The sequence below is a fragment of the Euprymna scolopes genome, chromosome 36 (assembly GCF_053919585.1).
Source record: "Euprymna scolopes isolate OS-2025 chromosome 36, ASM5391958v1, whole genome shotgun sequence".
NCBI lineage: Eukaryota > Metazoa > Mollusca > Cephalopoda > Sepiida > Sepiolidae > Euprymna > Euprymna scolopes.
The window spans coordinates 9963947-9987500 of record NC_136517.1 but is presented as its reverse complement, the minus strand read 5'-3'; the positions used below and the strand labels follow the sequence as shown (position 1 = coordinate 9987500).

At 29.8% G+C, this 23554-nt stretch overlaps 1 protein-coding gene across 2 annotated transcripts in view; it reads left to right on the top strand.

Moving 5' to 3' along the window:
* Nucleotides 1-23554, top strand: part of LOC145260327 (protein cornichon homolog 4-like) — a 39273-nt gene extending 15719 nt beyond the window's left edge. Inside the window, exons 2-5 of one of the 2 annotated variants that reach the window (XM_080118219.1) lie at nucleotides 300-368; nucleotides 10503-10615; nucleotides 12790-12930; nucleotides 23011-23554. In XM_080118219.1, coding sequence (XP_079974345.1) covers nucleotides 300-368; nucleotides 10503-10615; nucleotides 12790-12930; nucleotides 23011-23041 — 354 coding nt within the window. In that variant the 3' untranslated portion in view covers nucleotides 23042-23554. Of the gene's footprint in view, nucleotides 1-299; nucleotides 369-10502; nucleotides 10616-12789; nucleotides 12931-18956; nucleotides 20049-23010 lie in introns of those variants that run through there. The other variant, XM_080118218.1, reaches the window with a different exon arrangement.

Sequence of the window (23554 nt, the reverse complement as noted above, 5' to 3'; positions counted from 1 at the left end):
AGAGATTATTTTTATGTTGCCATCTTGAAGAAACAAGAACAGGTAACTCCGATATAATTCAAATTTGCAAAATCAACTTTGTAATGTCTACAGTTTTCCATTAATCACTTAAAATCATTTAAATATGACTATAAAAATAAAGCTGCTTGATTAAGTTATGTGATTTTTAGAGGGATTCTGGACAACCATGTTTTTTTTTTTGTTATCTGCTGGACAAATAAATAATACACATTATTCTTTATTATAGAGTAAAGAATGTTTTTTGTTTGTTTGTTTGTCCTTAATTCTTGACTTCTTAGTTTATTACATTGTCAGATCTGGAATGTGATTACTTAAACGCCACCTCATGTTGCGACAAATTAAACAAAGTAAGTATGAAAACATTTTCGTTATCATTTCACCTTTTCTTTATCTACCTATCTATATAACTATCTCTCTATCTACCTATCCATTATATAAAAGGAACTTTGTGTGTGAGTTTGTTCCCTATAGACTCGAAAAGTGTTGGGCCGATTTTTATGAAATTTCACACAAAGGTAATTTACGTGCCTGGCAGTGTTCTTAGATAGGTTTTATATCAGGATGTCTTCAATGAATATTGATAATCGAAATAATCTGATAAAAGAAGGAAGAGGCGATTTTTATTAAAGTTAACACCTTACACAGCCTAACATCACAACAAGTGCATTTGAGAAGTTTTACTACCACACAAGGCGAAAAGATCAACATATAAAATCAATAGTAGGTTCTTTGAAATGACATGGGTGTGTTCGAAATCAATGTGTCTGTTTAAAGCACAATTACACTATGATACTTGACGTTTTCATTTTAAACTTAAATTAAAGCCATTGTCACTGCGCAGGCCAGGCATATAAAATCAGCAGTAGGTTCTTTGATATGACAGGGGCGCATTTGAAATGAATGTTTGTTTTAAGCACAATTGAAGCATGATACTTGACTTTTGTATTTTAAACTTTAATTCAAGCCATTATACATAAAAAATAATTTTATAAAATCAACAGTAGGTTCTCTACAGTGCAATATAGACTACAATTTATTGTGGACTAAGTCACCGTGGGGAGCATGTGAAGCTTTCTCATGGTGCATCGTGATGGGTCCCCAACTAGAGCAGGCAATCAATCGATTTGATTGAAAAATTGGTGATTTCACAGATTTCGATGATAAAAATATAAAAGTATGAAAAATTTGTTGATCATCATTCAATCCCAGGCAACATCAGATCTCCCTGCTAGTTCATGATAAAGAAAATAAAAATACTTTTTTTTTCTCATTTTAATATTCCAAAATGAGTCAGATAAACTGGGTTATCTCCAACCCACACTTTCCTTTGAAAAAGTGAATTTAGTTGATTCATATGAGATGAGTCGAAGTTGTATTACTGCTGTTTCTCTTCAGCTGTACACGCTTGTAGGGTTACGTGATGATGTGTGAAGGTGAGTGTTGGACGAAGACATTAAAAATAAATTTTTTATCTTTTTAGTAAAATGTTATCTGAATACCACCCCTAAAAACTCATTTTTTAATTAAAAAAAATTTTTTTTTTAAATTTTTGAATAATGTTTTGATAAGTCAACTTGTTGAAGAACAAATTCAGAGATAAAAAAGTCTAGCAGTTCCACACTTTGAAAGTAATTAAGTTGGTTGGAAAATTAAATTTGAACGTATTTGGTGAAAGTTTGGTAAATATTTATTTTTTCTCAGCTTTTAACTATATTGCAGCTTTACAAATTTATCTTTGGAATATGCACATAATTTTGAGTGCAGTTTCAAAACTAAAACTTGTGTATAGACTGTCGAAAATGTACAGAAAAAAAATTATGCTTTGCCGGTGTTTGAACTTGTTTTTATATAAAATCATACAATCGTCAATAATTTAATTTTTCATGTATGAATTGCGGCAGGGTGGGGGGGAACTCACCGTTTAATTTTTATTGTAAATATTTTTTTTTTCAAATTTATTTCGGGCTACGGGGGTAAGTCTGAGACAGTCGTCCAACTTGTACTTTGCTTTCTCGCTTCCCCTCACCATCCAGTGACTAGAAATAGGCATGTCTTTTATTCTCTAACTTGTGAGATGTTATGAAAGTAATACATATATATATATACACACACATGTATAAATAAATACAGATTGGTCTTCATCATAGAGTGATGAATAAATTATGCGCAATTAAAAATATATCATTTACATTTACTTAACTGATTTTGTTTTGTCAAAAAATGAGTCATAAAATCTCATGCAATTATAAAAAATTCCCTAGGATACTAAAAAGAGTTCTCGGTTGGTTTCAATAAAAAGCAGGGGAATTTTGGCAGCTGGTTTGGCTTCCCCATACCCAGCATTAAAATCTTATTAAAAAAAACCCAAAAGAAACAGTGATATTTATATAATTGACCTGGATTTTTCTGTGTCTCTGAGATTTGTTAGATTTTTTTTTTTTTTCGGGTAGCAAAAATCAAAATAAATCTTGGCCAAACACATATGCAATCTGGAAACAAAAACTGGGTCTACAAGCTAGATCAAAAATAACAAAATAAAAAATATTAAAAGAGGGGAAAAACAATGACTAACTGAATATTGCATGAAATCATTTTACAAATGAATGCATCGTCATAAGGCTATTGCATTATGCTGCATGCATGTATATATGGATGGATGCATGTGTATATATATATATATATATATATATATATATATATATATATATATATATATGTGTGTGTGTGTGTTTTCATTTGTTCTTTTATTTTTTAAATTTTTTGGGGGGTAATGATGGAGTTGATATATAATAATGAAAAACTGCTCAATATTCTTAGTATAGCAGGTGTGGCCAAACCGAACTTCATGTCAACCCTGTCAATGCTGGGTATCCATGCTATTATATATATATATATATATATATATATATATATATGTGTGTGTGTGTGTCTGGTCACGAATAGGCTCCTATATGGTTGACTATTATAGAAAACTGATCACATATAATGATAGATGTATCAAGACACAGGAATGGGTATGTTTGATCTGGCACAATGATGATCCATTAAAATTGTGGGGTCTGCGTATGCGCCTGGTCCACAAAGTATGGAAATAACAAATTTAAAAATTAAAAAAAACGTTTACAAGTGTTTTTAATATAGATGTACATAATAATACTTTTATAAGTATGTTTTAACTTAAATAGGTATGGTATAATAAAATTATGGGGTATGCTTTCGCACCTGGCCTCCATAGAATGGAAATAGGCACAAACTTTAATAAAGACTTTTCATATCTATCTGCGTAAGTATACTTTTATAATTATGTTTCAGTTTGAAGAAATATGGTATAATAAAATTATTGGGTGTTCGTTCATGCAGCCCCCCCCCCCACTTCGGCGGCACGGGGGACAAGATCAAAGTGTAGTATCTGTTCCGACAGATGCTGCAAGCTATGACTAGCAAAGACCATATGTGGGGGTAATCCCACATATCTGACCTTGGTCAATGTAGGGGCAACCCTTCATACCAACAGTTACTATCCAGCTCCCATTTCCCACCTCTCCGGAGCTGGTCCCCCCTTTCCCTCTCCCCTCCCTCTATCTCCACATTAAAAAACGGCCTTGTGCCTAATTTGCTCAGTGGGGAAGCAAATAAATACTCTGACCCCCATAGAATAGAAATATGTCACAAAGTTTAGCAAGGTTTTTTAACATAGATCCACAAAATATTGTGATAAGTGTTTCAGTGTGAACAGGTATGGTATAATAAATTATGGGGTTTATCTATTTTATTTTTACTTTCATCATATTTTGCTTTGGTTTTGATACCCCCAAATTCGAAGCTATCTCTTTACAACCCTTCCTTTTCATAACCTATCATACTTTCATAAATCAGAGTCCATATTTCTGTATATATATATTTCCACAGCTCACATGTGGACATTGGAAATATATCATCTCTCACATTCTGCAAACTAATCTATTCATATGAATTAGACAGCTGGCCTGATTTTGTATTCTTTGTTCTCTTTTTACGGTATATCTTTGGTTTGTTTTCTTTTTGAAAGTGAGTGAAGTACTTCTCAAAATTATGAAAGGCATTTACTATTCTGGTTATATTAAATAGTAAGTTCATATTATTTACTGATTTATATTTTAACGATTTTGAATAGATATAAAGATTTATAATCTTTTTTTTTTGTTCTTTTTACAAAGGAGTCGCCACTTATCAAGGCCAGGAGGCTACTCGAGGATAAGAGATAATGAGTGTACAGTGGTCAAGGGGAACATGTTAGTCATTGTTAGTAGTGGAAATTTGGTAAATTGGATTACTTAAGGGGATGGTTCATCAAAAATTTGTTTACGTTGGACTTGAAAACAATCATATTGTAGTCAATTGGAAAGCAGGAAAATGGAACAGAATTCTACAGGCGTACAGTTCTAAGAAAGGAGCTTTGTTCATGGAATCGACGTTTAGGTTTAGGCACAGATAAAGAGTGGAGGCAATTATTGATAAATGCGTTGTCTGTTTTGTTCATGTCTCATCACGTAAACATCTCGGGTTTCTACACTGCTACCAGCCTTCGAATGCATTTACATATTTGTTTACCAGCAATACCAAGTAAACTACCTTTTCCTTTTATATATTAGCGATGAGATGATTCCAAAAATTTTTTTTTTATTCCGATACAATTACTGATTCTTTTAAAATCATTAAATATTTATCCATAGAGTTGTTTTTCTTTAGATTACCATCAAATTCCATGTGATACAAGATTTATATTTTCGCAAACATAAAAATACACTTGTGCAGTGATCTATAGAGTTTACTTTTGTTTATAGCTTAAAATGGTTAACATTGATTTTATCGTTAATATCAGCAATGGAAAAACAAATACAAATGTTATATATTTGTGCTCTTCATTATACATAATTTCTAAATTCACTTTTGCCACTGTCCACAATATATACACTTGGCAGCGAATAAAACACAACACAGCTGATTTATAAAATAATATTTTGTTTTATTTCACACTGACAACAGTTTTGGATTTTACAACTATAAGTGTTTGACATCATGCGTGGGGGTGGTGTAGATGTTTGGTGTTTAAGAATATGTCAGCTTGTTCTTGCGTTGTGACTTGACTGTTGTGTCAATGTATATAAACATTCTTTACCTCTAGAATGTTTAATATTTCCCATTGTCTATTGTTTCAAATCTTTTGACTGATATCCTCTCACATCTATCTGGTCAAAATATGCATTCCAATAGAAAATGGTGGAAAATCCTGCATTTCCCAAAGGGATCAATCTGTGTGTGTAACCCATCAAATGCCTCTCTTCCCGGAGGTCACCTGTCAAATATCCAACAAAAACTAAATAATAAGCAATTAAAAGAATCTTTTTTTGGCATTGGAAAATATGCACACATTTTTCTGATTCTGATGCCTTGAAAAGTTCCGATTTTCTCAATTCTGATTAATTGTCTCTCTCTCTATCTATAGTAAATTATTGTTAAGGGTTCAGACATTATGTTGAGCAAAGATGGCTGCATAGTTCAGATCAGATCTTGAGTGTAATTGGCAATAACCAAGATGGTGACCAAGAATCAAATGCGTTCCGTGACGTAGTTAACGGCGAACTGATTAAATCCAAAATTCGACAATAATTATGGTAACTTTGGGAGGTTTTCATTGGTTTAGCACAGCCGGTGGTTATAAAAACGATTGGCGAATTCATTAGTCTCATGCCCCCTCCCCACTAGGAGTCAAAACAGTTTACAGTTATAAAATATATATGGCGATTAAGCTACACAGAATATTCCGCGTTTCATCCACTCTAGGATTCTTCAGGCTTACCTACGTATTGAGCACTGTTGAAGTAAATACTTAAAGTTTACGCATAAATTTATACTTTCGTATATTAATTTATGTGAGTAAATGAAGTAGTTATAGTAGTTATATATATATATATATATATATATATATATATATATATATATATATATATATATACATATAAACTCAAATGACCTTGTAACGAGTGATGTAACCCACTTTCCGGTTTACGACATCCGGCTGCGCATGCGCACATAAACATTAACCCATAAACACATAAACACAAATCGCTTCTTTTGCAGATTTTGACCTGCGCACTGAAATATTGACGTTATTATTTCATAATTATTATTTAACATAGGAAGAGTGGGGGTGTTTTACAACTATTCTTTATTACAACTATACTGTCGCTATTTTCTTACAACTAAACAACTTTAACCCGTTGACAAACATAGGAACAATTGTAGTAAAACCAAGACTACTACTACTCTCTATCCGTCCCTTTTCCTTCCTTCTTTCCTTCCTTTATTTTTTGTTTACATTTCTAGATACAAAATAGTTGTGTGAGAATGGTGAATTTGTTGACACATTTACTAATCTGTTTCAATATTAGTTTTATTTTATTTTATTTATTTAGGTTTTATTTTTGTTTGCTTCAGGTTTTATTAATTTTTTTTTTTTTTTAGATTTTAAGTTTCTATAACTTGGTTGAAGGATTCCAATATGGGTTTTTCATTCTTATATTTCTTATCGATAGGTTCATGTGCATTTTTGCTGCTAAATGACTTTTGTCTGCGTTCGATTCGTAGGAAAATAATGTTTAATTTTCGATTTTTGATTGATTATTCAGAAAAATAGGTAACTTTACACGAATAGGGAGGATTTTTTTTTTCATTTTTGATTGATCCGTCCGTGATTTTTCATTTTAATATACTTTCATAGAAATTTTTCTGTTATGTCAAAAAAAACCCTATTTACTTTACGTCACAAATGTCACACTCATACATAAATTCTATAGCTAATATAACATACTGAACCAACGGGTAGTCTAGTATATGTATATATATATATATATATATATATATATATATATATATATATATATATGAGGCTTAGCAAATAGTCAAAGGTGGCTTCATAGCTGCGTTCAAATCTTTTGACCAGAAATTGTCACCTTTTACACTGATGATTACATAAGCATAAAACTCGTGTCTATAGGTATAAAAGAATAATTATTTAATTATAATTGTGTGTGTGTGTTATATAGTCAATATGCTTTTCTAATTGTCAACCATTACTAACACTATCATCACCTTTGTTTGAGAAGAATATTCCAAGATTCTTTCAAGTTGGCTATTGTGGCATATTTACCAGGGCTCTTCATTACGAGTGTAACAGTCGCATTTGTGAGTGATTTTTCAAAGTGGCGACTAGAAATAATAAAACGCTTATCTTTTGACGATTGTATTTCATTCACTGACAATCTTCCAAAGCTCATTACTGAGTGAAAAAAAAAATCTTTTTAACTCTTTTTTTTTTAATAAAACGAGCAAAGTCAAATTATTTAAGCAATAAAAGTTTTAACATAACAATATACTTTTTTTTTTTAACAAAGGCTGTTTAAAAAAACATCTGAGGAAATTTGAATCTTTAAACATTCAAGTTTCAACATATATATTTAGAATCACACTTATTAAAAAAATACAAAAAAGATCTTTATGATGTACATACTCGTCAGAGAATGAAGATGTCATATTCTAAAAATCATATGGATTTGGCTAGTAACTTTTTTATTTGGATAGTAAACGAAAATGTCAAAGATCAACTAAAGATAAATTTGTCCGTAGATTTGTCCTGTTTATAAATCTTTTCACAAATTTTCAGATCCTATGAATGAAAGCTAAATTGAATATGTTGATGCACTAAAAATTCATATGATGCAACTGAGGTTACATGATGGCTGTGATCAGATATGCAATACCTTTTATATCTGTGTGTGTGTGTGTGTGTTGCTTGTGATTGTGGTGAGGCTGTAGAAGGTGAAACCTCAAAATCATTGCAAGCGAGCTCTTTTGTAGATGAATAAAACTCAACCATGTTTCAACACGAATCTGATGATTTGTAACGCAACAGTTGGTGTTTCTCTTCCTGTCTTCCTTTTCTCTCTTTCCCTCGCCCTTTCTATCCTCTTTCCATCTTCTTTATCCTTTTCCTCTTTTTCTGTATCTCCTTTTTCCATCTTACTCCCCTTTCTGTCTTTTCCCTTTTTTATTCACCCACTGTTTTGCCCTTTTTCGTTGCTCGCCCTCTTTCTTTTAATTATTTCCATCATTCCATTCCTCACACAGCTTCTCTTATTGTTTTCCTTCCACGCATCATCTAAAACCATAGTGTGATGAAGTGTGTATGGTGACAAGCAAGCAAGATGATTTTTTTTTTTTAAAATGGTTTAATTTGTTTAAATTCCTTTTTTTTTTCATCAGATAACCATTTAATTATTTTGTTATATTATACATTAAGTCCCACCCCCTTTTTGAAATTGTTCACCCTTTCCTCTCTATATAAAACCATATATAGATGAAGTGTCCACAGTGACAAACAAAGTGATTTCATTTTATTATTATATCACTAAACTGTTTGATTCATGTAAATTTTCATGTTTTTTTTTTGTCTTTTTGCATCAATTTGATCCCATTCTTTAAGCGAGAGCTGCGAATAATCTCCAGGTGTGTCTTAAAAATAAATCTAATCTGATTAATTATAATCAATTTCTTATCATAAGTTAAATATCCTGATGAAAATATATTTCATTTCTCTTGGATTTAATCATCCTTCTGAAATTAAAAAAGATTTTTACCTGTAATTCTACACATTTGAATTTATGACTTTTTCAAAACTTAGTATTTCATGTTCACTCAATAAATTCACTTTCTTGTTTGTTTTCATAGATATTTAAAAGTTATTGATGTATTGTTGTGAAGAGTTGACTTGGAGACAATTTAATCTGTCGTACAAATTTACTCATTTCCTCCTGTGTTGGTTTTAATTTTCCTCGTCATGAGGCTAGCAGTTAGGTGGTGTAGAAAATGAAGGATGGTAACGTTGCAGCTGACGGGTGTGTATGAAAAGATTATACGAACCCTCCCAGACGTCACTATTCAACAGATACACACTGTAGGGAGGCCAGTATTATTGTAATCGTAAATCAAAATTTGTCATCATTTTTCACATTTTTTTTGACCAATCTGTCTTTTCTGTCTTACATTTACTCTTTGGACAATGAGTTGAGATGACATGAAATAAATATCAGTGCTTTTTTGACCATTGTTTTTGTCTTCTACTTGACCAGAAAAGTGGACATTTATATTTGTATTTTTTTTTATTTTGTTAATCATAAATTTAGTGTGTGTGTGAGTGTATGTATGTATGTATGTATGTATGTATGTATATATATATATATATATATATATATATATATATAGTAATAAGTTACAATCAACATCCAAATGAATGCTTTGACGATAATTACAATTTTCAAAAGGCGAAGAATAAAGATACATCTGCCTTACTTAAAAATGCTAGGTTTATTTATGGTGTCTTTTGCATAAAAAAAAAAAAACCACCCAATACTTTTGCTGATGAGGAGACTTTGTTTAAAAAAAACTATGTCAAAATTATTGTCCGTGGCTTAATGTCTATCACAATAAAAACATTGTTTTCCGAAACGATCGTACAAATTATTGACTTTGTTGTTGTTCCTTCTTATGAAACAGATTTTTAATTTTAATTTGAATTTTATATTGTCAATCACATTACTAAATATTAAAGTAGCTCTAGGATATTTGCCTATCGAGCTTTTTATATATCTGAATTACAACGAGCACTGTTCTTTTCTTGTGTTTAAATTAAATTAGTAATTTTACTATCACATTAAAATACACTCTGCTCTTTAGACTACTGTTCTAATCCCCTTTAAATTTATATATATATATATATAAATATTAATCATTCATTTTTATCTACAGATAGTTTTATGCTTATGCAATCATCAGTGTAGGGTAACAATTCATGTCTGTCATGAGATTCGAACCCAGCCACAAAACCACCTTTTGTTCCATTTGCCAAGCCTCTGCTTCGGGGCCACCAATGGGAAGTAATATAGTTATGTTTATAATATGTTTTGTGGAAAGGGTATATTCATTTGAAGTAGCTAAGTGATCTTAGCTACATATTCGAGTAACACAATAAGTTGCTTTACTGAACGAGTGTTTGTGGTTGAAACTGGTATATCTTTGTGTGAGGTTTTTGCTGTATCTTTCGACGACACTTCCAACTGGCTCTTTCAGGTGGTACTTATGGTTTAACCAGGCAATTATATTCTTGTAAGGAGGAACCCAGATGTACATTACATGAGTTTATAATTTTCTTTTTCATTTAATTATTTGAATAGCTTTTTTTTTTTTTTTCATTTCTCCATTCATTTAAAAAAAAAAAGTAAAACTTTCTTAGTAAAAAAAAAAAAAAAAAAAAAGTTCAATATGTATTTATCAAAGTTATGTATAAGTGAGATATGAACAAAATCTTGTCTGATAATTGTATCGTGAGATTTTCTGTTTTTTTTTTTTTTTCTTTTTTATTTATTTCTTTCTTTTTAATTTTTCAGTGGATTTATCCTGAAATAGTTGCACATAGCTTGTTGTCTCTTAGTTTAATATTTTCTGGACACTGGATCTTGTTCTGCTTTTATTCATCGATGACCGCTTGGGTGATTTACAAGTAAGTAGTAAACCTTCAATTATTGACAACATGAGCTTGACCATGGACTGAGATTTGGTCCACATTAAATTGGAAGCAAAAATTTTGAACAGAAAAATGTACAAATTTGCATCCTTTTTAGTAATGAGTTCAAGAATAAATTCTTTGCAATTTTATTTTCCTTTTACAAATTTTTTTCTTTAACATAACTTTTAAAATACTTGAATCATGTTGACACATTTTTTGTTTTAGTATTACTAATTGTACATTGTACAAAAAATAACAAATGAAAATTGGCTAGTCAAAATCAAAGTTTGATTTGTCAATTTAAGTGCTATTTATGTCTAACTTATAAAATCCAACCAACATAATTTTATATATTAAACATATATACTAACAAAATTGACCAAGATTGCACAGGAAATGAAAACATTGTATATTTATGCTCTAAACTTTGAAAACGCATATGACCATTTTTATTTGACTTTATTTTAGAAATTAAAAAATAAGACCTTTTCTGTTTATGGATATACAACATGAACTCAGATTTCTCTGTATTATTGTAAAGACCCTCTAATACAATCGGATTACTTATAAAATTTTACTTGGAAAGTTGTTTGATTTTGAGGTAGTTTTCAGCTGCATCTCCGTAAAATGATAATTGGACTCTAGATGATCCTGGAGAAAAATTTGAATGTTATTAAATTCCTTGAAAAATAAATCTAAAATTGCTGTTAAAATCAATTTTTATAATAAACAAATTTTCTTATATAACAGTGACATAATCTGTCTGTGAGGAACGACCTCTACCAAACTACTTTGTCAATTTTTGGTCTACAAACCTGAAACTTGATGTTTATGGGATTTGGACATGTGGAACAAATTCGATTTGGCTTTTAGCCAGTAAAAGAAAATGCTGCTAATAGGTCAAAATTGAAAAATTCGGACTTGGAAGGCGTAAGTTGACTTATAGTGCTTTTCTACACAAATATACATTAAAACAGTAAACTGTGTTAATTTTAAAGTTTTGATATTCATGTGTCCCTAGGTTGTATGCTAGCGAATCCCGTTGGAGAGTTAAATGTTTTGGTTTGATTTCAGCTGATGGCACCAAGTCTTTTTTTCTTATCTTTTGAAGTCACTATTATATATTAGGTACAATATGATAGTCAATGGAAAATTGACTCTATAATAATAAATAGGAAATCTGTATAAATTAAAATATGTTTAAGCGTATTTTACGACCGTGCAATGCTGGGTGGCGTGTTAGTATATATGTATAAGCAGTATGAAAATCACATAAAATATTAAACAGATTAAATAAGTTAAATAATAATATATTGATTTTGTTTATTGTTCAGAATTCCTTATATATTAAAAATAAAAATAATCTGTATGATGTGTACATACCTGTGATGAAATGAAAATATCATATTCCTAAAATTGATCAAGTAGTTTTATTGTTATAAAGAAAATCATTCTTGTCTGATTAATAGGAATTCATAGGCATTACAACCTAAATCTAGTAACTATGAATTATTGTTGAATTACTTGACTTTGTGAGATTAATTTCAAAATTTCTGGTGAGACAGTCACTCCTCTGATATTCATAAAATTTTATTTTCTTATTTAAAAATAAAACTAGTTGATCAAATTATGTGATTTTTGGAAATGATATTCGGTTATATGCATCATACAGATTTATCTTTATATAGGGAGGATTCTGGACAAGAACCTTGATTTTTACTTCCCCGGACCACATTGATCTTTATAAATGAGCATATGATAGCTAGGGAAAGAGAAGACAATGAAATTTAAACAAATTGTATTGTTCAAAATTACTCTACAAAGTAGTTTGGTAGAGGTCGTTCCTCACAGACAGATTATGTCACTTTTATATACATAGCTGTATATATGAGAAACTTTGTTATAAAAACTGATTTTAACAGAAAAGAAGACCTTGGTATTTTGTTATCTTTCCCTCTCAACTTTTTTTAATATCAGCATCATTGAAGACCCTGACTTCTAAAGTTGCTTCGTCTATATAAATTTGTGTGTGTTTTAACTATTCTAGTTTTGGAATTTTAACTGAACATTCTTGCAGCTAGAAGTATACCCTTTATTTATATGTTGGTCACCTGTCAGTCTCGAGATAATGGATATTTCGTTTTTCATTGAACTTGGTTGTTTTTCAGATATGTGAGTAAACCCTCAGGAAATATCGGCTTGTATGATCCAGCTGAAATCCACAATCGACAGCAGCTGAAAGTTTATATGAAAGAATGCCTTATCAAATTGGTCTTTCATTTAGTCTTCTTCTTTGTATTTTTATACAAGTAAGTATATTTCTTTTCTATTTGTAAGAAATAAATAGGTTAATATTTATTTAATATTTAATTTTTAACAGAAACTTATCTTTTAAATCGGTACACTTTTTTTCTTTTTTTTTTTTTGCTTTGCACTCTATTTTATTTTTGACATCTTTGTTTTAAAACTTCAGATGATCATTGATTTTCATCCTATACATGCAATTTTTTTTTTTGATAATAAAGCAAAAAATTTTAGATAAATTCTCAAACCTAAATAATACCTTGGAACTGAGAGAATATAAAACCTGATCAATCAGAAAATAATTTATTATTGAATGAGCTGTATTTACGCCTGTGATGTTTGGGAATATTTGTATGTTTATTTTTGAGCTGAGGATAATTTATATTTAGTGCTTCTTTGGATTAAGAACAAAAATCGAAAGCCGCAAAATTATTTTTGGACTAAGTTTCCTCATCTTGGTTGTTATAAAACTGTTTCAATTGCTTTGCCCTCCAGACTTCTTCAGGCATTTTTTTTGTCAAACCTAAAAACTGTTATAAAATTTAAAATCCTACCTTCATGGAAATTTTTTTGTCAAACCTAAAAACTGTTATAAAATTTAAAATCCTACCTTCATGGAAATTTTTTTGTCAAACCTAAAAACTGTTATAAAATTTAAAATCCTACCTTCATGGAAATTTTTTTGTCAAACCTAAAAACTGTTATAAAATTTAAAATCCTACCTTCATGGAAATTTTTTTGTCAAACCTAAAAACTGTTATAAAATTTAAAATCCTACCTTCATGGAAATTTTTTTGTCAAACCTAAAAACTGTTATAAAATTTAAAATCCTACCTTCATGGAAATTTTTTTGTCAAACCTAGAAACTGTTATAAAATTTAAAATCCTACCTTCATGGAAATTTTTTTGTCAAACCTAGAAACTGTTATAAAATTTAAAATCCTACCTTCATGGAAATTTTTTTGTCAAACCTAAAAACTGTTATAAAATTTAAAATCCTACCTTCATGGAAATGTTTTTGTCAAACCTAAAAACTGTTATAAAATTTAAAATCCTACCTTCATGGAAATTTTTTTGTCAAACCTAGAAACTGTTATAAAATTTAAAATCCTACCTTCATGGAAATTTTTTGGATACATTGTTTGTATTTCATTTTTTGGATACATTGTTTGTATTTCATTTTTTGGACCTTTCGTGATTCTTTTAGTTAATTCCGTCTTCCTGCTGTTGCACGAGATTGAATTCTAACCTAGTCCGAAAATTCTAAGCCTCTGCTGTTAATCCTGTTGTAGCGACATGTTTGTTGTTTTTGACATACCACTTGTCATCCAGAGGTAGATTTTTACAAGATAATTCTCTCTGCTTGCATGATGCAGGTGTATCGGTGGGCAGCTGATGACCTGGACAAAAGCCATTAAGTAGGACTTGACTGTCAGGCACACACAAGTGGTTGACCCTTGATGGTGGAATTTTGATTGGTTAGTTATCTTGTGTGACCTTGCTCAAGGTCGCTAGTTGTGGATGTAGTTTAGGCCAAGGAAGAAACCAACTCAACCCAACCAGGGTAAACACCATCAAAACTAACAACAATTTTAGTATTATTTATATATATTAGTGGTGGGACGATTCCAATACAATTACTGATTCTGTTCTAAATTCATGATTCAGATTCTTTTTAAATTCTAGATATTTTTTCAGTGGGTAGAAACGGTCAAATTACCATTAAAAAATCCAAGTAATATGTGCATATATTATCGCAAATGTAAAAGTACACGTGTGAGGTGATCGATGGATTTTAGTTTTGCTAGTAATTTTAAATCAGTCAATATTTTTTTGTTTAATCATTAATACGAGTCACGGAAAAGCTTTAAGTGAAAGCAAAAAATAAAGGAAAAAAAAAGAATCGTTTTTGACATCAGAAAATAATAATTAGAAAATAAGCAAAACCTTTTCCGATTCTGATATTGATTCGATACAAAAAAAAAAGTTCTGCTTTTTTGGGTGGGTGGGGGTGGGGTGGGGGGATTCCTGCTTCTGATTAATTGCCCTAACACATGTTTCTACTGTGATTTCTTTCGAAATGCATGATCAGGCCTGATCCTTACAATGTACTGGGATTTGAAGTCGTAATTCTTTTATACAAAATCTTTTTTGAAGACAATGTTTTTCTAAAGAAATTGCAGCAGAAGCATGTATGCACATATGGAGCCAAAAAATCTTGTATAAAAAAATATATATTATAATGCTCTGCTTGTCATTAAACACTTTTTTGATAAACACAGTAATTTGGTAGGGGAATGTACACACACACACACACACACAATGTCACTTAGATATATATATATACATACTTAACTTTATATATAAATGATTATATTATACTAGATGTGACTTTTTGTCTATTTCCCAAAATATTAGTGGATTTACATTACAGTGAAATTATAACAATACAATCAAATACAGTATATGTACCTCTGATCACTATTTAGTCTAGTTTGATTTTATATAAAAAAATTATGAAGGTTAACATATCTTTAACTAAAAATCGCTCTCTATTTCTATATAACCTTTTTTATAAGACTGATAAAAATTTAAGGAGACTAATTATTTTTGCTATATAATTTATATGCATGCAAATTAGATGCTAAAAAAAGTCACTCTTTCTTTAAATTGTCACAGAAATATTAAAGTGATTGTATCAACAGTAAAAGAAGGCGAAAGTAATACTTAAGGTAGGAGGAGAGAGATATGGTCGTCTTATTCAGTTAATTGTAAATTACAGCTAATTAGAACATTACAGCTTTTTTTTTTTTGCAAACATCATTCAGTCCAAAACTGAGGAATATTTTTGCATGTATTTTGTATGATTAAAATATATCTATAAAAAAAGTCTTTGGGAAATAGACAAAAAGTCACATCTAGTATAATATAATCATTTATATATAAAGTTAAGTATGTATATATATATCTAAGTGACATTGTGTGTGTGTGTGTGTGTGTGTGTGTGTGTGTGTGTACATTCCCCTACCAAATTACTCTGTCAATTTTCAGTCTACAGACTCAAAATTTAACATTAAGGGGTATTGAGATTTAGGAAAATCTTTTTAATCTGTTTTCAGACAGAAATTTGGCTATCAAGGGGTCAAAGTTCAACGATTTGATCTTTGAAAACTCTACCAAACTCCTCCACTAATTTTGGGTCTAAACAGTTGAAATTTTAGATGCAGGTTACTTGAACATGGATCAAACTTTTAAATTTGATTTGAACCCAAAACTAAATGTTATGGGGTCAAAATTGAAAAAAAAAAAAAAAATGACCTTTGTGGTTTCTACCAAATTACTCAGCCAATTTTTGTTCTAAACATTCAAAATTTTACATAAAGTGTATTCAAACATAGCGCAAGCTTTTTAATCGGTTTTTGGCTGAAAATTTGGCTGCCAAGGGGTCAAAGTTCAAAAGATTTGATGTTTGCAGTCTCTAGCACAAACTATTTAACAAATTTTGGGTTTAAACATTTGAAATTTTACATAAAGGGTATTCAGACATGCAGCAAGTTTTTTTTTGGGGGGGGTGAAAATTTGGCTGTCAAGAGGTCAAAGTTGAAAGTGTTGACCTTTGCAGACTCTACCAAACTCCTCCGCCAAATTTTGGTCTAAACACTTGAAATTTTAGATGTAAGTTACCTGGACATGAGTCAAATTTTTTAATATATATATATATATATATATACATACATCTGCACATAATGTTATGAACAGTAGATAGGGCCGATCAAAGCTGGGCTGAATTGCTAGTATATATTCAAGAGTTACTCCTTTTTTAACTTGACTGTTAGAAATAAATCGGGCTATATTTATTTTTATGCAAAATAAGAAAATAGTTGAAAGTTTTTCATAAAACTCATACTTCCGATTTTTGTAAAATTTTAACAATAAGTATTCAACATCAATTAATTAAACATTCTCAAAATCTCCAATTAAACAAGATTTCCTGAATTTCAATTTCGTAAACTTTAAAGTGTTAAACTTCAGACATGTTTCTGGAATCAAAAATCATGTAATGAAATTTGATCAAAATGGAAATAAAAATTTTAGGCATAATATCTTGATTTTAATCTTTGTAAGGGGAGGTAAGTGTTAAAAAACTGTTCTGTTCAGGAATTAATTATACCATCACAGATATTCTTTATATATGCATATGAATAATAAAATTTAAAGTTTTGTCCATTTATCCAAACTATATTAACATCAGAACTAGTCAGGTTTATTTAATTGAAAAATACAATATTTTGAAATATTGTATATTATAATAAGTTGCTTGCCTTGAAACAAAGATGCCTGTGCTTAATTTGCATGATTATTTCTAAAACAGTTTCTAATAAATTGTGTTTTATTCATTCGTAATTTTTATTGTTTTATTTTATTAGCAATAGTTTTTTTTTTAATATTAATTATATTTAATTATGTTATTAATTATATTTAATGAACAAAACGATAACCTTCCGAATCTTTGTTAGAGTTGCATTAATTTTCAAGGGAGGTAATTGCAATTTTTATTGTCTTATTAAATATAATTAATAGTTCTGATGATATCAATATTCACTATACCTACCCTCATTGCCATTTAAAAGGAACTGCCTTTAATTTTTTCAATTTTAAACGTTTAGTCATTTTACTTTTTCTGTGGAAATTAAATGAATAATTTAAAAATGAACTGGTTAAATACCTTATTTTTAATGTGCAAATAAAAAATATTAAAAGTTGTAAAAAGCATTTAAAATATTCAAAGCTAAATTTCTAATTCAATGATTGTTTTTTTTTTTCTTTTTTTTAATAACCGTGAAAAAGTAATTAAATGCAAACTAATTTCTCTCTTCCTTCTGAAATAAGTTATAGAAACTAGCAAAGAAAGCGGTGCTGCATATCTTAACCATTCCACATTTTAATATTGATTTAAATTTTAACTTTTAACATGATAATTTAAGCATTTGGAATTTTATAAATGTGATAACCATGATGAGGATAACAGTCAGAGAAATTTAAATCATCTTCCAAATGGTTATGTTGAATAAAACGGTTTCTTTCCGACTTCTGCTTTCTGTTTAGCGAAAGTCTTGCCAAGTCTTATCGGTGTATAACCTAAGGAAAAGCCCTTCGTGATTAACACTTTATTCCTGTTTAAATTTAAAACTAGTCTTCAGTTTGAAATGCTTCTTTTTCAGAATGGTTTTATCTTCTATATAAATAAAATGAACTCATTTTTTCTCGTCGGATTTTGACCTTAATAGGATTAAAAATCAAGATATTTCATGCAAATATAATATGCACAAACGGCAGAACAATATCTGAGGTGTGTTATAGGCTTATTATTTCTCAAATTCCTCGATAATCTTAGATTTCTATACTTTTTCTGCTGAGAAGTCACGGCCAAAATCGGTTAAGATCAATGGAAGTGGTAAAATATTTTCTCTCTAATAAATTCCTCCTCCCCCTGCCACCACTTAACACCGTTTGGGGATCGTTCACAAGGAACAGTTGAGAAGAGAACACCGGTTTGGCTTCGTAGTTCTTTCATGTGAAGTTATTTAAAATCACTAAACTAAGCTGCAGTGCTCTGTGGCGTAGTGGTTAGCGTGCTAGACAATTCACATTATATTTTCACGTTCGCGCCGACCTACCGTAGTCGTTTTTTTTTTTTGTTTTTTTTTTCCTAAACAACTGGAATGGACTTTTCTTGGTGGCCGAACTGTTAACGTTGCAGATGTTTTTTTTTTTTTTTTTTTCACACTTTATTTTCCTACTTTTACTCATGACTCCGGGTTTGATCCTTCCTACTTACCTACCATAACATTTTTTAAAACTCATTAAACAGAAACAGTTTTATTTAACATAACCGTTTCAGTTGTTTATTTAGTAAAATCATAATTTAATATCTCCATTCTAATGGACTTTTTCTACTAGCCAATCTCGTTGGATAAAAAAAAAAATGAAAACCTATTTGTTTTGTTTTGTTTTGCCCTTTTCATTTCAGTATGATTTTGTCCCTTTTAACTGGGAATGCTTGAAGCTTTTGCAAGAGCACAAACAGCAGCAGCTGTGGGGGAAACACCAGACCTTCATCTTAGTCCAGCATCCAATGATCATTCACCACTGCTCATTCCATCCACCGCCAAGTCAAAATGTCAGCTGCCAGTAATCCTGTCTGCACATGCCGTGCGAATACACATGCACGCACACAAAAAAGAACAATTTGGCCTCCAATCATCTCTCCCTGCCCTTCCTCTAAAAGATGACCCCCTTCTCCCATCAATTGTTCCCTCTTTTGTCTCATTCATATGCTCAACAATGACTCATCAGTTTTCATCTTGTTAAATCTTTTTTTTTCTGATGCTCCCTCCTCCCCATGACCACCTTTAACCTTTGCTTAACTTTCACCTTTCAATCCATCCACGTTTTGTCTGTCAATTTTTATAAGGATTTGATGGTTTCACTTGTCGAAATCAAATTACTATATTTCTATAAGCATGTGAACAAATAGAAACAATATATGTTTCGCAATTTTTGAGATGAGGATTGATTAGTTGGATTCTGCGAACTACTGTTCTCATCTTAAGTGTTATTTTCACAATGGTTAGGTCAATGTAACCCTTGACTTTAAAGTATATCTTGTCAAGCTTAATAATTTGCAACAATTTCAAACAGAACCTTTTTTTAATCCACGGGGATGGCATGCTCTTGTTCTCTTGGCTATGACTGGGTAGAAGTTCTAAGTAATTTGCAATTATATTTTGAGTTTTGTTTGCACTGAGGATTCGACCTTCAACCTCCATTTTCCATTATGCCATCGAGCTCTTACGAACACTTGAGATTTCTACCAATTCAATCATTGCTGACGGGATGAAACAATGCTAATCCTCTGGATTAAATAACAGATTTCGTTCGAAATTCTGTTCAAATTCTCGAGTTCCTATTTACAATGTCTCCCCACGGGACAGCTCGAGTTGGACAAATAAGATAACAGTAATCTGAAGAATCCAAATACGAAATAAAATTGACACGCAATTTCTTTTCCGATCTATTTTCTCCTCTTACAAGATTTGTTTTACTCCTGCGTTACTCAAAAGTCCAAATGGAAAAACTAAAATTTGACTTTTATTACTGCATTGGTTTTAAGTAATCTAAAACTATTAAACGTACCCATGATCGATTCGGTCACGACTACTATTAGAGTGGTTGAATCAACATAGAGGGGTGAGAGGAAAGGGTAGAAAGCTGAGTATGAGACATGTAACTTGTTTGGTTAATTATAAATAACTAATTATAAATTAATAATGGTTAATTATAAATAACAACTAATTATAAATTAATAATGGTTAATTATAAATAACAACTAATTATAAATTAATAATGGTTAATTATAAATAACAACTAATTATAAATTAATAATGGTTAATTATAAATAACAACTAATTATAAATTAATAATGGTTAATTATAAATAACGTCAAATTACAACAGTTAATCCCAGAAGTAAAGCATATTTTAATATATATTTTGTGTTATTAAAGTATATAAGAAAAAAGCCTTATGGAAACCAATGTTGATTAACTTACATATAGTATGAATAAAAAATATCTTTTGAAAAACTATCAAGTTTCTATTAAATAATGAAATAAATTTAACTTTTCCTGCAATTTATCTTGAATGCATTTCAAACATCCTTTCACCATATTTTATTTTCTGTCCTTGGTCAGTGAAGGAGAAATCCTCGACTGATGCAATCCTCTTTCTGGGGAGCAGGATTGTTCTTTTCATGTGTATTACTCTGGTTTTGCTTAGAATTCAAACTTCAAAAAAATTTAATAAAAGCAATTAATACAATTTTTACTAATTCATACCTATCTAGTTTAATATATAAAATAATGTTGGTTGAATTTTCAAAATTCGACCTAAGTAGCATATAAACTGACAAATCAAGCTTCCATTAAAAGTAACCAACTTTCTTTTGTTATTGTTGTACTGTTATTTTTATACTTCGCTACCATTTAAAAAAAAAAACAAAAAAAAACTATCTGATGAAATTTTTAATAGCTGATTTTTCTTTTGAAAAAATATATGGGAAATAACTCTATCCGATAAAAGTAAAGAGTTATCGTTCCTTACTTGCTGTCAATTCATTAGATAAAAAACAAAAAAAAAGGCATGATTATAGAAATATTTGCGAGAAATGCGAATGTAATGTAGTGGAATGCCAGTTTGTGTGTATATATAATATATTGTAAGGAGTTTACATGGATCAATGTTTTAACATTTCTATATACTCAGTGAAATTTAAAAATGGTTGATCCGCATAAACTCTTTATAATGTTTATAACTTTGTTTCTAAAAGCTCTATACATGTGTTGAGCATCTTGAAAAAATATTTGTTTTATTATTTAAGGTTATTAATATATTTGAACCTTATTAATATTATACGCACACGCATAAATAATTCTTGAATTCTCATAGGATGGACATCATGAAAATATATTTCCTGACTATGAATTGTCGATACTGCAATTTTGAGCTTATGTTATATCAATTTATTAATAGTGTAAATTTCAATAATTTCAAATATTCAAACCAAGTTCCATAAATAAATATTCTAATATTTCCTTGATATGGTGGATTCTCGCAAATGTGCATACATGGAAAGGATGTGGCAGAATATTTCATTTCTAGAATTGGATTTGAAGTTATATTGAATTTTTCTTTCTCTTACACACAGACACTAGGGCATTCGTCTGCTTACAGGAGTATTGAGAAAGAAAACTTCAGAAACTTTTATTAATTCAACATTAAATTTAGCTACTTCATCGCTTTATGAAAGCAATTGACAAACATACTTTGTTATAAGCTAAAGTACATACAATACTGTGGAAGAAAAAGAACAAAATTTTTTAAAAAAAAGTTAATTTATCGTGGAGAAATGTGCAATTTTGTAATATTTATTTTCTCATTGATGTTGAGATCAATTACGTTCAAAGATGACGCTGCATGATTGGCATACTATCAGCTGTTATTGAAATACAATTTGTTTATAATTTAAAATTAACTTTTATTTATTGATTATTACCTCAAGTATTGATAAACTGAATGGTTTTTTTTTTAATTTACTTATTTAAGAAAAAAAAAAATCCCGTAAATTCTGTATTGAACAAATATAATTAAACGACGGTTAAAACTTGAGAAAAAAAAAGACTCGAGTACATAGGTAGTCAACATAAGTATTATTTATTTATATAATTATAAAGAAATAGACTGTTTACAAGACTTTGTTTCCAAAGTAATTTTTAGTGAACAAAAAAAATATTTTGCTGAATAAAATTGAATACCAAAGTAAATCTAAATTGTTGTTTATAAACATTTTGTTTAAAAATAAAAAAATTTTTTTTAAAGAAATGTTTTGCACTCATTCCCCCTTTTGAAGTAAATCCATTGCAATGTCTCGTGTTGTTTCAAAAGCACATTCATAATTCAGATTCACCGCCGACTTTAAAAACTCAAGAACCTCCTTGAACTCTCAAGTCCGTACAGAATTCCAAACCAAACCCTTTATTTAATCCATTCGGGGTAGATTGTTCTTATTTCGTTGGCCATGACTAGATACAGATGTTCAAATTATTTAACTGTTAATTACATGTAGAGAGAATTGAACGTTTAACTTCAAGAAAATTGATTTAAAACTGATCGTTAAACAACACCTTTGTACCATGTGTCAATGGTTTATAGAATGGGAACAAGCTACTTTTGTGGATCAAAAGCGAGAATCCGTTTGAAATTTCATAATTCGTAGGTTTTAAAGATTACATTGATAGAAACGCAAGAATGACGTCCAAGATGAGAACGATACTCGTGTTATCGTTTCCGATTGTTAGACTAACCTCTAACACACCTGCTTTGCCATATGCTATTGTTTATCTGCTTTTACGGGAAGAGGATGCATATTATATTTGTCTGAAATATTTCATTTCTATATGAAAATTTGTTTTTGTTTTTTTAAAATGTATGCCTTGTTTTTATTTTTTGTTTTTTCTTCCATTGAAGGCTAATTGATGTTGCTGTAACGAAGCAATGAAAAAAAAGGATCTTTTAGAAAATTTTGCTGACATTTCCCGTTTAATTGAAATTTTACTTACAAACAGAAAAATAAGACATTTGGAATCTTGACAGAAAAAAAAAAGATGGCAATTCTGTTGGAACATTTGCAAAAAGTCTAGGAAGAAAATATTTGCATTAAAAAAAAAAAAAAATTTTTTTTTTTTTTTTTTTTCTTTGCAATGTCAGTAGAATTAGTCTACTACAGAGACTTGTTATCTTTAAATTATGAATATCAGGCAGGTATGTGTTATTTATGGATATTTTTATGGAAAAAAAAAGACTAAATCAAAAGTAATTCTTAATTTGTTGAAATACAAAAAAACATGTTAGATTAAGAAGTGGACCAAAATTCATTTTTTTGCAATGAAAACATTTTCAACAAATATTTTCTTCTGGTAAAAATGTCACTTTGAAATTTTAGTAAATTAGGAACATTGTATTGGTAACATGTAAAAATTTCATCACATTGTTGAAAACGTTTTGTAAGAAG